The sequence below is a fragment of the Nannobrachium achirus genome (assembly GCF_963921795.1).
Source record: "Nannobrachium achirus genome assembly, chromosome: 4".
Lineage (NCBI taxonomy): Eukaryota > Metazoa > Chordata > Actinopteri > Myctophiformes > Myctophidae > Nannobrachium > Nannobrachium achirus.
The window spans coordinates 36,585,825-36,606,483 of NC_137813.1; the positions used below are offsets into that span (position 1 = coordinate 36,585,825).

At 41.8% G+C, this 20,659-nt stretch overlaps 2 protein-coding genes across 2 annotated transcripts; one reads left to right on the forward strand and one right to left on the reverse strand.

The window, feature by feature from the left end:
• The first annotated feature begins 1,207 nt into the window (after positions 1-1,207).
• On the forward strand, positions 1,208-7,397 carry akt1s1 (AKT1 substrate 1 (proline-rich)). Its single transcript, XM_080723604.1, has 6 exons — positions 1,208-1,344; positions 2,263-3,072; positions 3,549-3,807; positions 4,695-4,778; positions 4,878-5,053; positions 6,005-7,397. Exons 2-6 carry the CDS (start codon positions 2,677-2,679, stop codon positions 6,140-6,142), a joined length of 1,053 nt encoding a protein of 350 aa, XP_080579730.1. The 5' UTR covers positions 1,208-1,344; positions 2,263-2,676; the 3' UTR covers positions 6,143-7,397.
• Positions 7,398-8,287: 890 nt separating this feature from the next.
• LOC308282878 (stonustoxin subunit beta) lies at positions 8,288-18,992 on the reverse strand (the record flags this gene model as incomplete). Its single annotated transcript, XM_080723265.1, has 4 exons — positions 8,288-8,698; positions 10,142-10,284; positions 10,680-10,745; positions 18,971-18,992. The coding sequence occupies 4 exons, from the start codon at positions 18,990-18,992 to the stop codon at positions 8,288-8,290; spliced, it is 642 nt and encodes a 213-aa protein (XP_080579391.1).
• Between the last annotated feature and the right edge of the window lie 1,667 nt (positions 18,993-20,659).

Consider the following 20,659-nt stretch of genomic DNA (forward strand, 5'->3'; position numbering starts at 1 on the left):
ATTTTTTGACAGCACAGTGTTTTTCGGATTCATGTCAATTTGTGTTTTCAAATATTTAACCACTTGAACTGTCAATAGGCCTACTTAACTTGACATTTCAATCTGGACTTATAGTCTGCTCTTTTTTGCCTCTACACCAAACCTCTTTTGTCAAAAATAGGTGATCTACAAGCTTGTAGATCACCTATTTTTGGCCAAAGTGCTCAGAATATGGACTCTAGGGTTCAAGTGGTTAATATAAAAAAGGAGAAAAAAAAGATTCTATCAAACAAAGATTTGGAGGACCCCGTATAGTAACTCTGAGGACGCCATAGGGTTCCCGGACGGCCGGACCCCCTGTCAAGACCCTTGACCTAGGACAGTGTTTCTCAAACGTTCAGATTTCAAGGTATCCCCCTTAACTCTGACAGTGTACAAATGGAACCATGGACCCGTAATGTGATTTGTACACTGTCAGACTTGTATGGGTCCAGCTAGACCCCCCTTAAAGAAACCCACAGAAAACCCCCTGGAAGCTGGAATCCACTTTGCGAATGAGGGCTTCACTGTCATCAAACATGACATTTCCATGTCTACGGACTCCCAACTGAAATATTTTTGTACCAAGGACCCTCAGAATACAGGATGTCTACATTATAACATTCTTATTATTCCAAAATGTCACTTAACCTTTATGTCTTATATGATGATATGATGATGATATGAGTATGAGTTGTAAAAAGGGACCCCAATTTAAACAAGCCCCAAAGCCTTCTTTTGGTCTTTGACTTTGACCTTATATTAGTTGAAATGTATCAGTTCTGTAACTGTCTGTAACTGTTATGTCCTGTACCTTTTCCTATGCAAACTTCTAATAAAGTATTCAATCAATCAATTTAAAAAGATTATTGTTGTAGATCAGCTTGCTATTTTGCCCCCCCATGTATATGTATTTGTATTTGTATTTAAATTAAGTCGTATGGCAGAGTTCAGAATGAAATCAATCAGTAAATAATCAACCAACCAACCAACCAAGATAGATGTGATTGAAGAGCACTTTAGTTGTTTGGTAAGACGAGGGAGCAGGAAAGGAACCAAGAGGAACTAGGAAAGGAAACCCTCTCGCCTCTCGGAGCCTTCATTCGTCCGCGTGCACGAGAGAGCACGAGTACGAGCTCGTCCACCGAGCCCAACGGTCACGTGTCCAACGTGCGTCTGATTGGAACGTCTGTAAACAGGCTGCGTCGGAGTCTCAGTCTAGGGGAGAGAGAGCAATCCTTGGAGAAGGCGGACAAAGAAGGAACTAATAGAACTAAGTTTAAGGTCAATGTATATCTGACAGTCTGGAAGGAAGGAGCTGAATGCGTAAGTGAACTTCTGTGCTCGTGGGTTACATAAATAGTTACGCGAGGAGCTTCTAACAGAGCCGAAAAATGGAGGTGAAATGTGGTCATGAGGAGGGTGCACAGACACAGCTGAGCCAACCAGCTTGCAACAGTGAACAAACAAGATCAACAACACAACTGCAGTCATGCAGAAAAGTCCGTGGCGTGCAATTTTAAAAAGGGTCCGCCGAATAGATGGCAAATATTACATTGAAGATAAAGGGAATTGTAATCGAGAGTATCGTCAATCTTTTTTTCTTTTTTTTTTTTTCTTTTTTTGCACCACCAGTTGTTATTGCTAGCAGCTTAACGAATGAGCGATAGGGGGGGGGGTGTCACTGTTGGATCACTGTTGGATCACTTGCATCATAATCTCTCAAGAACAGACTCTGCTGCTAAGGAACTTGTTTTTGACAATGGCTAGCCAGATTGCTTGCATCATGATTCATGGTTCTTAGGATATTTCAGTTTAGTCACGTAACGCACGTTGTCCAAATCAGTGGTTCTCAAACTCACGTCAAGGACTGAGTACCCCCCAAATTGACACTTATTAGTTGCCCGCGGACCCCCATTTGAAAATATATGCCTGCTGCCTGGGACCCCCATTAGAGAAGATGTTTAGGCTTTGATCAGTTTGTCATGCATTAGGCTAAATGTAATGGCATTTCTATCTCTCGTACTGAAATATTGTAAAATCTAAATTAATTTAACTCTTTGAGTGTACAAATGGAACCAAATGGACCATTTGTACACTCAGTTGCATACCCAGAGTTAAACCCATAAGGGTCCATTTGGTTCCTATTCCTAACTATCATTATTTACAGAACAGTCTCAGTGTGACTGGTCCCATCATTTTCTATTTTTGTGACATCACCTGTATTGCTTTCTTTTCTGGCAGGTAACACCAGCAGCGAGGAACAAGTCTCCATCTCTCCCCTGACTCCAATGCATAAAGACACGGCCTATCTACCATATCTTATAGTCACTCAGTGCCTCTTTAGAAAAAGGTGTAGCAACCTTTTTTTCCCTTCTTAAAATACAAAGATAGGCCTAAACCAGCAAGACAGAAGAACATTACTGCCATATTTCAGCAAAACAAAGAAACCACTTGTCAAAGTTAACATTTTACATTTAAGCACTCCTGATCAACATCTAAATTGGTAAACCTGTTTCAGATTAAACTATACCTTCAAACTCTTGACCAACAAAAGGCGTTCCTTAGCAATACGACATTCCTTCAAAACCTAGCTATTATACAAAGTACAAAACTACTAGCGCAAGTGAGCCATTGGCAGTACCTATTGCAACCATTATGGCCTCCATTACCCAGTCCTCCGACCCAGAGATCCCAGACAACCACAGAGAAAGCTGGTTGGCACTACTTTCTGCTGCAGAAGCTTATTGCCAAAAATCTGGTTGTGGCCTGGCCATTCTCACAGCCTGTAAGAAATTCCGACCATCAGCTGCGGAGGGAGACGGCGTGAGGAACAGGGAGAGCAGCAGTGCCTTGCAGAGGAAGTGTGATTTTGCTTATAACGTATGGGGTCAGGGTGCTCTGGCAGAGTCTGCGCGGCGCTACATGGAAGACATTGCCGTGCTGCACTCTACGTCCATGTTAACAGCCCAGAGGCACACGCGCCAGGCCGGAGGACAAGGAGGAACCAAGCTGGTGGTTGACTTGCCCTTAGACCTCACTGGAACAAGGGGGGTGAGTGAGTGGAATGCTTAGGGCTGTCACAATGACATTTTACGTGACGATCACTCAAATAATTGCGATTAACAATTTTAACTGTGTTTTCCTCGTTGACAATTACATTTCTGTTTGGCTTGTAGGCTTTGAAGTTGCACATGGCAGATATGACACATAACCTAAATATTCAAAGAAATTACTGACACATTTGGCAACTTTATACTTAAAAAAGAACATTGATAGTGGAAATAGCCGATCTGCTATTTCCACTATTTTTGAAAATGTTTGAGAACATGAACATTTTTCAACATGTAAACAATTATAAAGATTATGACAAATTCATTTGCGATTGTGTCAAATAATTGCGATTAGACGATTATGTAAAAATTGTGTTAGGCCTAGGTATGCTCTTCATGCTTGTCAGTCTGTCTGACGCCTGCTGTGCTGAACGGCGGTGATATTCATGACGTTTGTGTGTTGGCTTCTTGTTTCAGAGCCTTACCGGGGAGGGTGGTCCAGACACAGGCAGTCCCAATACCAGACTTTATTCACAAAGCTATCCGTCAATCTACAGTCCAGGAGCCGTCATTGGCCAGGCTGCTGGACAGAACGGGGAAGGGGAGATGGGTGTGCTTGATGCAGTGGAGCAAGGGGTACAGAGGCCCAGGATCCTGGACTTGGAGGAAGAGTGTGAGGATGAGGAAGAGGAGGAGGATGTAGATGAAAGAAGACATAATCTGAATGAAAGTGCCGGTGAGGACCCATCTTGCCGTCATCGTTTTCCCCATGATTGCATTTGAGGTGTATTAAATCAGTGGTTCTTAACCTGTGGGCCAGGACCCCAAATGATTTTGGTGGGTCCCCGGATGATTAACTTAATGTGCAACATTGTTTTCTCACCAACATAAAGTTTAAGTGTATAGAGGTTCTCTGCACATTTCAACGCCTCGCAACGCATCTAGATCGGCTATTTTCACAATAGAACCACAAAATGTACCTAATGGCTCAACTCTTAGTGCTCGTCAGGGTGGGGGGTCCCCATATTAAAATATTATTATTTTGGGGGTCACAGCCTGAAAAGGTTGATGACCACTGTATTAAATGACTGATGGTCTGGTCTGGCATGCTTAGCCCACTGACTATGATTCACTGTATAGTTGATGTTACTACTGCTACCCACCATTATCAATTAAAAATCATACTGTAATAGATTTATAAGAAAGCCATGGGATTCATTCATTTCTATATGGTATGAAAATCAACTTACAGAGACTTGAAACTTGTCAAAGTTGCGTCATCATTGTGTTCTAGACTGATTTGAACAGTCATGACAAAAATAGTCTTGCACAGCCATACTATCAAGAGATCTCTGCTACCGATACTAAATACTAAATACACGCATGGGCTTAAACTGTGTGAAGGCTTAAAAAAAAAGTAACACAAAAAAACGTATTGATTGACCAATGCAAATACTTTTGTGGTGGTCCTTTATGTTGGGATGAAATTTTGATTGGTTTTCAAACCAGTGTGCATAAGGTTTCTTAGGGCTTGTATTCGCATATGGTCTCATGTTTATGTATGCAGCTGTTAATGGACATTGACATGAATGGTCACTTGTTGTGTGTCCCTCTGTATTTCAGGAGTGTTCTCTATGGATGAAGACTCGCTGTCTCGTGACTGTGAGCCATTCTTTGAGTCTGATGGGGAGGAGGAGAGTACTGACGGTAAGAGTGATATTTGGAAATGGGGACTCAGCCACACACTGTATGTATGCAGGATTGGCATGCTATGTTGATGTATTCATCTTAATTCTTTCGTTCTAGGTTCCCTGAGTGAAGATGCTCCACCACCCTCGCGGGGCATGGCTATGGGTCAGGCTGCGTTCTCATCGCGCCACACCAACACTATGGCCATGGCTCGCTCGCTTCCTGTATCTGTACCTGTGTGGGGCTACAGAGGAAACAGACCTGGCCAAGGAGACGGCAACAGTGGGGAACGGGTTAGTGTCACAAGTTTGCTTGAACATTGTAATATCACTTGATAATATTCGCAGTCATGCAATGGCTGATGAGTCGATTGCCAAGAAGTGAGAGGCGGGGCTGCTTCATGTGGCCATCAGTTTTTGAGAGCGTGTGGTTCTTGAATAACACTTTAGGTTGTTTACAGTCTGCTCACGGCCATCAAAGTAGCTTACCTTTGCGAATTTATAGAAAAATAGCCATCCATTATTTCCAATCGCGGTCTTGTGTAAAAGTCGTCTGCAACGCTCACGGAATAGTGGGGAAAAAAAACACAACAGTATGGGCGCAGCCATTACGGAACAAGACGCTCTTCCTCTCCCTCGTTTTGCTCCAGTTTTCAGACACAGAAATAGAGAAAGTAGATCCAGTCTGAGAAAACGACCAGAGAAGTGATCCCGCCGCCATTATTGTTTATGTGCGCTGAAGATAACAGACTAGCGTTACGGGAGCAGCTGCTGCTGTACACACCTGCGCCACCCCTCATTTGCGCAGACAGGCTGTGGCGGTGAAAAGAACGAACAAACGCTCATTATTGCGCAGAGGACAGGTGAAACAAAAAACAAACGCTTGTTCCGTGGTAAAAGAGTTAATTACATAATGTTTTTTTATTTTTATTAACACATTTAACATTTCAAATAATTCACTTGTTAATGCTCAAATTTTTGACAGCCCTAATACATTTCATACATTCTCAGTCCATTGTTTTGTAAAACTATGGGTTGAGACCTGATGGCTTCTGTCTTGTCCCCACACAACAAGGAATAATTCAGATATCATGGGCCTCAGGGCAAGAGCCTGGATTTATTTTTTGGCATTCCCAGCCTGGGAAAGTCTTTCAAGACCCGCTGTCACAGTTTATTCCCTCCAACCACTTCCCTCCAACCACTCCACACATCCTAACTCCAACGCTCCCTCTGTGCCTCCTTCAGGTGGGCTGTGCTGACCTGGAGCACATTGCCGCCAGCATGAAGGCCCTACTTGCCCCTGGAGCCACTGATGGAACAGAGATGTTTGGAGCACTGCCTCGCCCTCGTCTCAACACAGGAGACTTCTCCCTTAAACATTGATCATAAGGGTACAGAGAAAAAGAGAGAGAGAGAAGGGTGGAGTTGTGGAGTGAGAGTACAATGGCAATGGTGTAATACAATAACAAGACCATGATTGCCTGCCATATGTAATGTATACGACTCAAACCATATAAAAAGTAGTACCTCCATTTATCACTAACCAAAATTAATGCTGCAAGGAATAACTGGCGCAAAGCAAGGCTGTGTTGTACACACTAATGTCATTCTCAACACAACTCCAATTCATCCTACACAAAAACACTAGCTACCACACACCTTTCAGATCGGATCCCAAGATGTACCTGTAGTGACCTGCTGCACTGACCGTCGTAAACACTAAAACCTTTTTCTATCATGGCTTATCTGACAGCCATTGGTTTTGTACTTTGTGGGGCAAAGCTGAAAAGGGGTGAAAGATAACAAAATGGTTGAGTCAACACAAAGCTTATAGCTTTTAAAATGAGTGAGGACATCTGTGCCTCCTTAAGCCTAATTTATGTTTCGGACGTTTTTCTTTTCTTTTTTTTTTTTTAAATACGACTTTTGCCAAAGCATAAATTAGGCTTCAGAACATACATATTTGTACTTTTACTTTTGCCAATGAATGACTGACTGCTAGAATGATTGTAAAGCTACCTAAGGTATGGTGGAGGGTATCATTATGCTCCAAGTATCTGGTTGAATGAGAAAGAAATTGTGAGTGTGTGAGCGAGAGACGGTTTTAGTTTAAAAGAAATGTCCCATTATTCAAAAGCAGGTAAATGTTACTTTTGTTTCAAATAAAGGAGCAAAACCTAATGAATAAGCCTGTTTCATATGTCATTGTTAACACCTGTAAACTATTAATAGAACTGTGCTTTTCAAAAACGTCCAGGAACGTGATAAGAATTACTGTGGTGCGACGCCACAGTCCCGTTATCACGCTACGGCTGGTGAGCGAAAAAACTTGATATCCCGTGCAAACTCGGCCGCCATCATCAGGAAGCGTGTAATCTCCATAGGCTCTTCAAAATAAAGCGCAGTGAATGGCAGCACTCTGTATCCAAATAATTACAAAAATAATGGCATCCCAAGTGTTAATTGCTCTATAAATCTCTCTTCTTTTTTCTAACTAAGTCAATTTGGGCTTCTGTGATCTAAAAGTTCCAAACCTCCTGATGGATGTTGCAATATTATTGATCCCCACCAGAGAGTGCTGTGAGCTCTACATTTGAAATAGTGCAACAGTAAATCAATGATGGCAACATATGAGATTAAATGTGAGCAATAGAAAACATGCAGTGATAGCCTGTCCTCTGACAATATGGAATATGGTCGAACTTTGTGTAGTATTGATTTGTGTTAATAATAATGTCATTAATCTCCAATAATGTAATTGGAGCCAAATGTAATAAAACAATGGCAGCGTCTTCAGGTTTTGTAAACTCTGTTTAACTGATTTAGGAAACAAACAATATTGGACCATAGTGTTATTACACAGTGGTTGTATTTATTCACTCATTCACATGAACACAAATAAAATATAAAATAATACAGGCTCTAATTCTAAACAAACTTTCTATAGCATATATATAGCACGCTTGTCTACTCTAATTATAATACATAAATACTGTAGGTAGGCTATAGCCTACAATAATTTATTAGTCAGGCATCCGTAATTCCGTATGGATATTGTCATGTTACAGACATCAACTGTATTAGAGAGATCAAAATCAAAATCTGCAATGATGTGTCTTACTCTCAACAATTGTTCCCCAAACATCCAAAGTTCTATAATCAGTGTTTCCCAAACAAATTATGGGTTCGACTTGGGACCATTTTTTGGGGTCACGCAATCATTTTCATGGATCAGGAGTAAATATCCCTTTTTGTTTTTAGATTTTCCAAATAAAACATTCTTCCCCCCAGAATTTCTTTAAAACAATAATTTCAGAAATGTAAATACCGGTAGCCAATCTACAAGCCAACAGCACGTTGCTACAGTATGTGATTTGTTGTGAGCTTGTAGATTAGCTATTTTCACTTTCTGAAATAGAATATATAAAGTGATTATAATGTATTTTTTGGGGGTTCTGGGGAGACAATATTTTTCTTTTGAGACTTGCGCTAAAAGGTTCGGGAATCACTGTTCTATATCATCATACGTTACTGATTGTTTTGTCTGAATTTGCAAAATGAATTTGTGCCGACCCAGACCCCGGGTAACAGCTTGTCTTTGAAGCTGGTTTTGTACTTGTGAATGAGCTGTACTTCCTTCTCGCCCTCACTCTCTCCCTCTACTATGAGGAACTTGATGATGCCGGCAGGCTGATCAACGTACACTCCAATGTTTGACGCCAGTGGGAGCTGCACCTCCACGCTCTCAGCATTGTGCCACACGTGGTAGCAGGACCCGGCCCAGCCTGCACCCCAGGAGCTGTCGTTCTCTCCCAAGCCGCAAGGCCCGTCTGTGCCTTTCCGTCCTGAACTTGCATACACCGCACCGATCACAACCCAGCCCTCGTAGTCCACCTCCCAGTACCCCCGTGAGCCCTGCAGCCCTTCCTTACACAGCACCTGCATGTAGGACAGGAGAGAGTTAGCATGTTCTAACACTTTGAAACAAACACAGCAGCACAGTGTTATTTTAACTTGAGAGTTAAAGGAGTAGTTCACCCCCAAAATGACTTTTTTTCTATTGATTACTCGTGCCGTGGAGGTTTGAGTTCAATAATATTTTTTTGTTTTTGTCGCGTTCCCTAAGACAAAAAAAGTTAAAAAGTAAATTAACTCGCATTGATTCCGGATGAGGAACCAATGGGGGTGAATTTATTGTAATCAAATTTATTGTCTTAGGAATGTGACAAATACCCAAAAATATTATTGAACTCAAGTCTCCATGGCGAGAGTAATCAATAGACAAAAAGTCATTTTGGGGGTGAACTACTCCTTTAAGGCTAAATATTTGCACCCCGAAGGGTCCTTGCGATTGCAACACCTGGGGTTCAAACTCAGCCAAAGAGGAATTCCTACTTGGCCAGAGATGATATTGGGTTTGTAAGCTTCACGTAGGGCTACTCCATTACACAAGTCAACTTTTACACTGAAGTCAGAACTCAATATTTGGAAAAGATAAAACTGAATAGTATAAGGGAAGGAGGTTCTGCACACTTGGTTCAATTTATTTTATTAAAATCAAGCTTCATCAGATCAGGGCTCAGATGATGGTCATCTTGAGGGAAGGAGACAAGTTTTCGTTCAGACGACCTTCACCTCGGCATCGATGAAGGTCATCTATTTGAAAGCTTGGCTTTTATTAGAAGAAACTTGCATTGATCCAAGTATGCAGATTGAAACAAGAACAAATTACATAAGTAATGTTATTGTGACTGGGATACCGGGTTATAATTTAATGCATAACTCCTATCCAATGCTTTTTTATTTGTATATATATATATACAGACTCCCCCCTTTGGAATTGCACTGGCTGGGGACAGGAGTGGAGATAAACCCATTGCAGGACTGCCACAGCGTGTTTCTCAACAAACTATTAATTTTAGCCAATAAATGGATTGCATAGTTATTCAACATTGATTCATATTACACATTACGCATCTCCTCGCGTTGCGAGCCGTTCTGGCCACTGGCCGTGCCACAGAACTCAATGTCCACTCTGAGGAGCACTGTTACCGGCCACTGTGGCCAGAATAGCTCGCTTACAGTGCCAGAGATCCAGAACTTGGAATCTATGACCGCACCTCCAGAGCAAGGGTCAGGGGGTCCTTGAGGGAGATCTCCAGGGAAATTAGGAACAGTTAAACACTTTAGCCCTTTTTGATTTTTCAAAAACCTTTGACAAATCTTCTCTTGTGCTTGGCACAGAATCCTTTCAAGTGGGGGTCCGCTGCCAAATGCATATCAAAAAATTACCCACTGTACTGGTTGTCAAATACTGCAAAACAACAGATTAGTGTCTGCTGTGCTGAGCATGGACTTGAATGCGGCCCTTAGCCTACCCACCTGTGGTGTGTGTTCATATCTCTCAGGTTTGGCTGGGTATGGGCACGTTCTGTCATCTGATGGGCGAGCCACCTTGGTGTTACCCTCTGAGACCCACAGCAGCTTCTGGGCAGTTTTGTCATCCAAACTAAGAGGCATCCAATCTGCAGGTAGACATGACAGGGATGGAAATTAATACCAGTAGAGATGAAGTAGGGGGCAGAGTTCAGACAAGGAGGAGGTCAAGATCTATAAAGCAAACATAGAGAACACCAAGCCGATAAGAATGCTCTGTGTCTTGTCTTTCCACAGGATGTCGTTAGACTAGGTCATCAACACGATTCGCACAGGAGACAGTGGGAGCTGCTTCAAAACTGATTTTAAATTGGAACTTAAAAATGGTAAAAGACAAATCACAACTACAATTTACAATTTAGGCAGTTAGCAGAAACTCTTAATCCAGAGCGATTCTCAATGAGCAAGGTAATACATCAATACATCAACATAAATGCAACAAATGCATAGAAATAGTACTCTAAGAAAAAACACAAAGCCTTACATTTCATTAGTTCTGCCCTGGTGGTCGGTTCAGGAATATTTGGCTCATACGGAGGGAGCTTTACTTCTAAGATGGGAGCGAAGGAGAGAAAACAGAAAAGAATAATTATTTGATGGTATCCTTTGAAATTTAGTAAACATAGTTGGTTTATTTATTTGTTTATGGGGGGGGGGGGGGGGGGTTACCTTTTGCTGCACCATTGGAATTCTTTCCTATAAAAAAGAAAACATATCTTAATTTCAATGTGTCTGAAGAGGGGAAGGGGAGAGAGAGACTGAAAGAGGAATAGAGAGCATCTGCACAGTAAAACACCTATAGGTCCATTTGGGTCCATTTTTACACTGTCAGAGTTAAACCACAGTATTTGACTTATGTCTAGCAGATACTGGATAGTTTCACTAATTCCTTTCAGATTGGTTTACGTGACCAAGTTACAGGGAAAAAATAATCCAAGGTGACTACGCCATCAGTTAAATCTCTGACATTCATTTCGAGTCTTTGATTCATGTATTTTCCTCATGCTAGCCGAGGTTTAGGTTACAGCATGACGAATGCCAAGCCTAAACTTAACATGGGTTAAAGACACACATCACGGTCACTGACAGCAGGGGGGCTGGTTGAGGCTATGAATACACTTTGTCTGACACAAAGGTTATCATAGTTTTGTATTTTCATATTTGTTTTTATTTTTAGATTTTTAGACTTTTAGTTTCCAATTTCAGTTTAATTTTAATATTTTTTTTAAAGTGGGTTAGCTAGGTTATGTTAGTTTTAAGGCTTAGGTTTAGTGTTCGTGAAAGTTTTGTTTTGTTGTAATATGGCTCTGACATCACTGTGATGTCAGGGGAACCACTCTTAACAGAATGGGTTTGCCGCTCTGACATCATGCTCTGGCTTCACTGTGATGTCACACTAAAGGGGAGCACACACTGGACGCGGGCGGCTGCGCAGGGTCGCGTCGCGGTATCAACGCACGTGAAGTGCCGCGTGGTAATCCCAACTGGATGCGGCGCGCTGCCACACAGCACATCCATTTCCCCCGGTGGGGAGAACCATGGGAGAACATGTTCCCCACGTGGCAACGCTGGAAAAATAGAACAGTGGCGTATCGGCGCGGCAGACCCGCGGCTGCGCGCGTCTGACACCGCCGGTGTGGGCTAGTTCATTGAAAATAATTTGGCCGTATGTTTTGATGCGCCGCTTCCGTGCCGCCTCTGCGTCCAGTGTGTGTTCCCCTTAACAGAATCCCTTTATGCCCATATATGGAGTTCCTTGATGTCATCAATATCTAACAGGACTTCATATGGGAATGCCCATATATGGAGGCCACTTCGGCCACATACCACACTAACAGTATCCATATATGGCCAGGACAGATGGCCAAGACAGCCCATATCTGTGTGGCTGGTTCTACAGACCTCCATGTATGGGCATGAAAGGGTATGATGTCAGATGTCATAGACATCATAAGACTTTCACATAACGAATAAAACTGAGTAAGCATGTTTGGCTCTCACAGCATATCTCCATATACAGAACATGGATCTCCATATATGGGTACCAGGGGTCTCCATAACTGGTCCGATACATGGCGCCCTGAGGCGTCTTACTAGTTATGTTAGTGTTCGTTAACTATAATAACTTTGCTTCACACCACTGTTACTTGCACGTCTCATTTTCTCCTGCTTGTCAGTGAGTCTATTGGTTTTCTCAGGATACGTCCAGACTGGATATGATCCACACTCTGGCCTGGATGCCAGCACGCTTCTGTGTAGACCAGGGGTATTCAACTAAATTGTCCAGGGGGCCACATTGACAGAAACCCAAGGGGCCGGGGGCCGCACTAACGCCCCCCCCCCCCCCCCCCCCCCCCCCATTGTACACTTGAAACAACGGCACGACCACATCAAACTACATTGCAAAGCAGAATACTTTTCAAGTAGAATACTTAAAGTGCTTAATTTCTGTTCAACAAGTTGACAACTGTAAACATGCTTTCTTGGTAAAACCTAGTGCTAACTACATCACACTAGTGATGGCCAACCTGGCATTGATGTCGACCTTATTGACAGTGCACAGTCTGACTGCACACACAATTGCCTTCTTTGATGCTCAACGAGGATCAGGTGGGTCGCAGACACTCCACTCTGCTGCAGTGCTCTGACTGGAGTCACTTCACTTGAATATGATGGAATATGATTAGGGATTAGCCTACTGTGATTATGGTAAAATGAAGCTCACGTTTCATATCGCACAAACCATACCTATAACGTTCATTAGCCTCCACAAAAAAACTTTTTTTTTTTTGTTTTGTTTTCCCAAAATCTTTTTTTTTTATTATTATTATTATTATTATTCTTTTCAAAATTGCTCCAGGGGCCACAAGGAAGGTCCCCGCGGGCCGCCAGTTGAATACCCATGGTGTAGACGATAGGTACTCAAACACTCGCTGGCATCCCACTTTCTCACCTATTAAGCCATTACAGTTTCATGCCAGTTACAGTGCATCAGTGTCAAATTTAAATGTATGTGTATAAAGCAGATTATGGCCGTTTTACCAGTTACCATCCATGAAAGTAAAGTTAAATTCTACTCTAGAAATACCTGTTTGGCTTTTATTTGAACATTTGAGCAACTGCACCATTATTATTCCAGGGCAAGCAGTAAGTAAGCCTGGTTGATTTTAAGAGTTGTATCATGTAATTATTTATACTCTGAATCAGCATAATAGTATACATAGTCTCCAATCCATTCCTCTTGTCCAGCAAAATAATTGTGCTGTACAACTTGACAATGTGATGATGGTGTTCATCTTCTAATTTAGGTTCATTCACAACCTGAGGTCAAACCCCATACTTCCTTCTCCCATTTGATCAAATAATGTACCGGTAATCTTAAATCATCAATCCTGGAGAATGAAATATCTTGCCCAGAATCTTTCTGATGTAAGACGGAAGGAGTTAACCTGAAGCTGATTGTCTACGTATTAGAACCCACCACAATAATTATGAAAATACAGACAAGCCTAACCTTGATTCAAGACTATCATGATCCACGGCTGAGAAAAACCAAGCAGGCTCTTGGCATTGAGACTCAAGCAATCAGAGCAATTAGCATCCATAGACATATGATAGCACTCAGTGAGGGAATAAATTTGAAGGGTGAACAGATCAACTCATTGCTCCATTAGCATCTGTCCTACGGCAACGATCTTGGGCTGCTTGTGGCACAAATGGAAGGCTATTTCTTTCCGAGGTTGACAGGTGTTCATTGATCATGACAGCCTTGCCAAGTGCCAACATGTTGCTGATAGGGATCGGAGAGTCAGCTCTTTGAGCACAGCTCTGTTGCATCGAATACTCCACCCTGGCACCTGTTTGAGTGCCGTTGGAGAAACATAACCTCTGCGGTTGGCATTTGTGAAAGTAGCCAACAGGATGACGACTGCAATGAAAAATGGTAGCTTGTTCTAACATCTGTCGACATCAGATATGAAGGGGTACATGCGAAGCTAGAGAGCATTGCTATTCAAACATGTTGGCCAATGACTCAAACAAAGATTTGTCTAATTTGCAAGCATGGATGGCGATGGCTGCTAGCCCAATTGGCTTTTAATGTATGCATCCCATGCCAACAAAGGCCATGCCTTAAAACACTGTTTCTCAAACTTTCAATTCTCAAGGTATCCCCTTAACTCTGACAGTGTACAAATGGAACCAAATGAACCCGTTAGGGTTCATTTTGTTCCATTTGTTTTGTTCCATTTGTACAATGTCAGAGTTACAGACTTGTATGGGTCAATTTAGACCACCCAAAAGGAACCCACAGAGTCTCTGAGAGACTTTGAGAACCACTGCCTTAAAAGGCCAAATTACGTTGTGTCGTGGGGCAATGAAATGAAAACCTAAATATATAGAACAACTACAGCTTTGAAAGGGACCATACAGTGAACCTAATTACCTGACCCACGGTTTCTAAGACTAGAACATTTGATAATTGAGTGGGTATGTGGGGCTATTACATGAACTATACTGAGGCTTAGGATCCAATTACAGGATTAGATAGATTTTGGTTCTGGAAATTGTCCACACAAACCAGTCGGCTGAACAAGCACACTCATTGAAGTCGAGCATGTCACTTCAAAAGACAGTATGCTTATAAACACTATGCATAATGCTAAACAACAGATGGAGTATAGCACGAGGTAGAGATTTGGCAAGAAAGAGAGAGAGAGAGAGGTAGAGTGAAGGTCAGATGGTTTTCTTGGGACACCAGTGGAGAGGGAAGAGTTTGATGACAGCTCACTCCATCCATCTTTCCTCGCTTCCTCCCTGCAGACCCCTGGAATTCTCCCTTAAAGGGCTAGGGCATGTGAAACAGGGCACGTAGTGAGCTGGACAGAGTTACGGCACGGCACTTGCAGAGATCAGGGCGTATTAAGAGGGAATTATTGAGTTGATGCACGGATACATTAATAAAGGGAAAACTTCAGGAGACATTCTACACCACACGAAAGGCTTCAAACAGCAAAACAACTGCTTTGAAATAAGAGCATAAATAGATTTATGATTCCTATTAGAGTAAGGATTTCTCACAGAACCAGAAGTTGTGAACACCTCAATACTCTTTGGTAGGAGAATTAATACTGTGGAATAGGTGAAGTGAGGGGGAGCGAGTACCGTGTGACAGTCCTCTGGCTTTTCTGCAAATGCTAAGCCCTGGCAGATATCCAGGCACACTCAATGGGATCAACAGTAAAGCCCCACCGAAATCAACAGGTGGATAAACAGATACTGATAGTGATTGATGGTTTCTCATGGGCATTTGAGACGTATAAAGGTAAAATAGGACAGAGGAACATTCATGACATACGTAGACAGACACACCATCAACAATGACAGCAGTAAAACATGACTGGTCCAGTCTCGAGCACCATCTCAATTGATACTGTAGCTGTTCTTGAGTTGGTTTTAAACATCAAATCAAATAATGGTAATAAAATAATAAAAAGGGCTTAAGTGTTTAACTGTTCCTAATTTCCCTGGAGATCTTCTGGAACTCCCTCAAGGACCCCCTGACCCTTGCTCTGGAGGTGCGGTCATAGATTCCAAGCTCTGGATCTCTGGCACTGTAAGCGAGCTATTCTGGCCACAGTGGCCGGTAACAGTGCTCCCTCCTCAGAGTGGACACAGGTGGCACGGCCAGTGGCCAGAACGGCTCGCAACGCGAGGAGATGCGTACTGTGTAATATGAATCAATGTTGAATAACTATACAATCCATTTATTGGCTAAAATCAATAGTTTGTTGAGAAGCACTGTGGCAGTCCTGCAATGGGTTTATCTCCACTCCTGTCCCCAGCCAGCGCAATTCGATAGGAGAGAGTCTGTATAGTATATATTATATATATATGTGTGTGTGTGTGTGTGTGTGTGTGTGTGTGTGTGTGTGTGTGTGTGTGTGTGTGTGTGTGTGTGTGTGTGTGTGTGTGTAAGCCATTTACCATGAGAGGGAGTGGGTTGTTGGCTGATTTACCACTGTTTCCAGTGGTACAACAACCCACGATCCTCAAATGGTAAATTGCTTTTCTACCACTTATATATATATAAAATAAGGAATAGTAGAGGGCAGCTATAATAAACACCTAATTGGAGTGCATTTTGGGGGGGAATACGTGGATATGTAATCTTAAAGGACAAGGTCACCTCTGGGACAACCAGATCTTATTATTTTGTTGTGTGGGACACGATCAACACAATCCTGAATTATTTTTTGTATTCAATCTGTGTTTTTAGATATGTTAGTATTTCAGCATGCTACAACTGGTCATATGATGCATTTTGCATCATATGACCAGTTGTAGCATGCTGAAATTGGCTGAAATACTAAAATATCTAAAAACACAGATTGAACACAAAAAATAACTCAGGATTGTGTTGATCGTGTCCCACACAACAATAAAATAAGATCTGGTTGTCCCAGAGGTGACCTGGTCCTTTAAACGTAGGCATGCAAAATAATGTTGTACTGAGTGTTACTGTACGCCTTGAACACGGGTGTTTACGAATCAGAATAAGGGATGGGTGGAGACCACTTAAACATCCATCCATCTCTCCACATATCAGGGAGAACGGCCGTTGTGGCGGAGTCATTAGAGGTCAACCCAATGAGAAGTTGGCCTATGTTTGTTTTGGATTTAGAGAGACAGACCTCATGGACCCCTTGCAGTGGGACAGTACAGGTTGTACAGATCGAGTTCGACATCCCACTGAGGCAGCAAGATGAAGATCAGAGAAGCCACTGATAGTGCCATGAAGTGACACGATGAAAGAGAGATCGAGAAGAGGGAGGGAATGGGGCACTGAGAGAGAGATAGAGGGAAAGACAGACAGACAGGCAGACAGACAGACAGACAGACAGAGATTTGGGCGGAGACTGCCCAGTCATCCCTCTGGTTCCTGTTAGTGTCAAAATCTGCTGGCTGTGAGCCTGTGCTGCAGATGATGAGAGATATTCAATTGAGATGGATAGGAAAAAAGGACATGCAGAAAACAGATGGTTGATGGAGACTTTGACAATTAAGCGAAAAGAGGAATCTGGTGAAATCAGAAAGGGAAGCAAAAAACAATCACAGAACAATGACGCTCGTCAAAAATTACTGAAAATCAGTTAGTTCCACAAGTGGCACTGTTGTGTAATGGAGCATAGATTGAGTTCATATGCAAATGCGACCGAGGCACAAGGGAATCCTCCTATAATATCCGCCGCATCAGTATTTTCATATTTAATATCACGTACATTAGTGCATTTGTATACGATCACCATACTGTAAATGGCAAAATTAATTCTATTGCCATGATAACTAAATAAACTTGACAGTACTCAGGGATGATACTCATTAACATACCATCCTAAATCCAAAGGCTATGAGGGCTCTCACATTTTGGGGTTTGAATTACTGTTACCGCATCTCACACTTCATTAGTCATGGGCGCCAGAGGAAGCAGTATAAACAAGAGGGATTGTGGTTGGGAGAATGGGATGGGGGGGGGGGGGTGGTGGTAAGCGTTGGTAAGCAATTAAGGGATCTACAGTGTGCTGCAGACTTCCTTTTCTTTTCTTTTTTTATGTACAGGGTTGGAAATATGCATTGAACAGGAAACAATGGCACCTAATATCAATCAAGTGACATGTATTAATTGGAGAAAGTAAGAGAATTGACAGGAGGTGGGCAAGAATAGCATGCTCCAGGGAAGAGAAACGATCCAAGAAGAAAAGATTGTCAGGTTTCATAAAGGGATTCTACAGGTGTATCATTTGTGCGAGTGGTCTTGGGAAAGCCAACTGGTTGGTGACATGTCATGTGTGAAAATGATTGACGATTTGACGAGCAGCAAGTTGGCAGGAAGATTGGAGAACAAGGATGTTTGTCAGCCAGCAGATGACACCCAGAAATGATAAACATGAAGTAACTAGTACCTACGTCCAATAAACAACATGATAAACACATCATAAATACGTAATTAAGAACACCTAAGTAAGTAAGTGAACCTAACAACATGCAGCAAAAATTGTTCTGGTTATCGGTAGAGGAGTATAATTCCACTGGCTTAGTGATATGGGAATATAATGCCTCTGGCTCAGTGAAAGGGAAATATTCAGGTGTAAGCAAAACTGTGGAACATTCTGAAGGTCACTAAACAAATCTACAGTTTCAAAGCTAAAATGTTGTGAGAGAGCTATTATAAATAGAGTATACAGTATTATGTTTACACCCTGTACGTTACATCTATTCCAGTTTAACATAAACTCAACACCCACATTTTACAACGCTGGTTGTAGATAGCTCATAACCACCCAGTTTGATAATGTTGTTGTGAATGCAACACTTCACAGGCATTCACAGATGACAATTCAGTCATTATAATTTCTAAGTATGACACATAAAATGCATAAAAGCAACCAGAGAAATACGAAAATAATAAGAAAAACTAAAAAGACTGAAATAAGGTTTTAAACAGGTGTTGCAGAGATCCTAACACTTGATAATTGCGACCATATTGACACAACAAATTACAAATATTGTGACGAATATAATTCCCATAGTTTCTAAAAAAAACTAAAAACAATAATTTCTCCAAGTATGTCCACTGTAGATTATTCGCGGCGGAAATGACAAATTATAGTAAAATAGAATCAATGAGAAATGCTGAAGCAAGGCATAATGCTTCTGGTCCATATTTTCTACCCCATAGATGTTCTCAAAGCCATTCTGTTGAGGATGGGCTCTTACCTGCTCTCTTAGGTACAGGCATGGTTCCCTTGGGACTGTTTCGGATTGAGGTCTAAGGTCCGCAGTTGTGATACTGATGGCGCCCCCCCTGAAAGAACACTCTTATTTCCTGACAGAAAATGGGGAGGGCTGAGTGGGGTTGGACAAGAGGGGGCCAGGTTTAGGAGGAGGGGATGTTCTGAGGTTTTGGTTGGATGCAAGGGTAGTTTCTGACATCTGAAACTCCAGTGACAACTACATATAGGGATCATCGGATGGAGATGAGCAAAAAACCCAACATATCCCAGGAATGCCTACTTACATGTACAGTACATACACATGGACCTAACATGTGAGTTATAGAATGCACAAATTCCATGCCGACATTAATAGAAAAGGATGAAAACAAATTTGATAATGATCTACAGCTGGAAAGCTGATTCTATGGCTAAGCTCAGGGTCAAAGGCTATGCCCACATTTCTGGCTCTTTTGGAGCTTTATTGTAATGATGTGCATCAAGAATCAAGAGAGGTTTATTTGACATTCACTTGCAGGTGCAAGTACCAAAATGTTGGTACGACATGGTCCACAAGACTATGTGCAACAACAGTAATACAATATACAAGATAATAAGAATTCTGGACAGTAAATAAAATAAATAAGATGTGGTTAAATAACGTTATGACACACTCTAACCCTCTTTAATGTCATTTTACAATGTCAATTTTGACATACAAAGTTAAGATATCATAGCATATTAACTTGGGCGGTACCTTTCCGGTGTCCTTGATGAGATCACGAGTTCTAGAAGACCTGCTGAACAGAAGGTGACAGTATTCTAAACTTACAGTAAAGGTTGCCAGCCAACTGTTGGAATGATTTCAACAATTACATTTACCGGCTATCAGCCACTGTAATAGTGCTTCTTTGGCAAAGAAGTTAGATCATAGTGTTCCCTAAGGCTGATATGTGTCTGCTGCCCTCAGAGTCCCAGCATAACAACTTTAAACCACATTACACAAGAAGTGTTTACTTTTCAATTTGTTTAGGCTACTTCCATTACATCTTGAATTAGGCTAGTTTTCCAAGATATCTTATACTACTCTGTGTACTCTGTATGTAATTTACAGTTGGTTTATACAAGAATTATTAACATACGTAAAACATACAAAGTTTAACTAATAACTATTCTACTTCAAAGACCACAAGAAATTTCTATTAAATCAGTTTGGGTTTAGGAGATTATTAATCTTTTTCCCTCAGGTAGTATAGCTTATATTTCAGTATTCATTACAACTCTGGATGTTTCTAGCCATGCTTTTCCAGTCATGCATTCCGGTTAATGCTGAAGGCTATTATCGGTTACTAAATTAACCGTTAGTGACATCCCTAGTATGTATGTATGTATGTTACTATGTTACTTACTATGTATGTAGCATTGATGTATGTACTATGTAGCATGAGCTACAATACCGCTGGGTGACCAGTAGCAAGCCTGGGTGACCAAGGGTTGCTGTTGAGCTCACACACACGTGTTAGTGTGTGTGTGTGTGTGTGTGTGTGTGTGTGTGTGTGTGTGTGTGTGTGTGTGTGTGTGTGTGTGTGTGTGTGTGTGTGTTTGTGTGTTTCTCTCTCTCTCTGTGTGTGTGTGTGTGTGTGTGTGTGTGTGTGTGTGTGTGTGTGTGTGTGTGTGTGTGTGTGTGTGCTTC

Excerpts from the sequence above, each read along its gene's own strand:
- akt1s1 (XM_080723604.1), top strand. The coding sequence starts at position 2,677 with ATGGCCTCCATTACCCAGTCCTCCGACCCAGAGATCCCAGACAACCAC. Across the intron at positions 3,808-4,694 it reads TAATCTGAATGAAAGTGCCG|GAGTGTTCTCTATGGATGAA; the intron begins GTGAGGACCCAT and ends TCTGTATTTCAG. Across the intron at positions 4,779-4,877 it reads GGAGGAGGAGAGTACTGACG|GTTCCCTGAGTGAAGATGCT; the intron begins GTAAGAGTGATA and ends CTTTCGTTCTAG.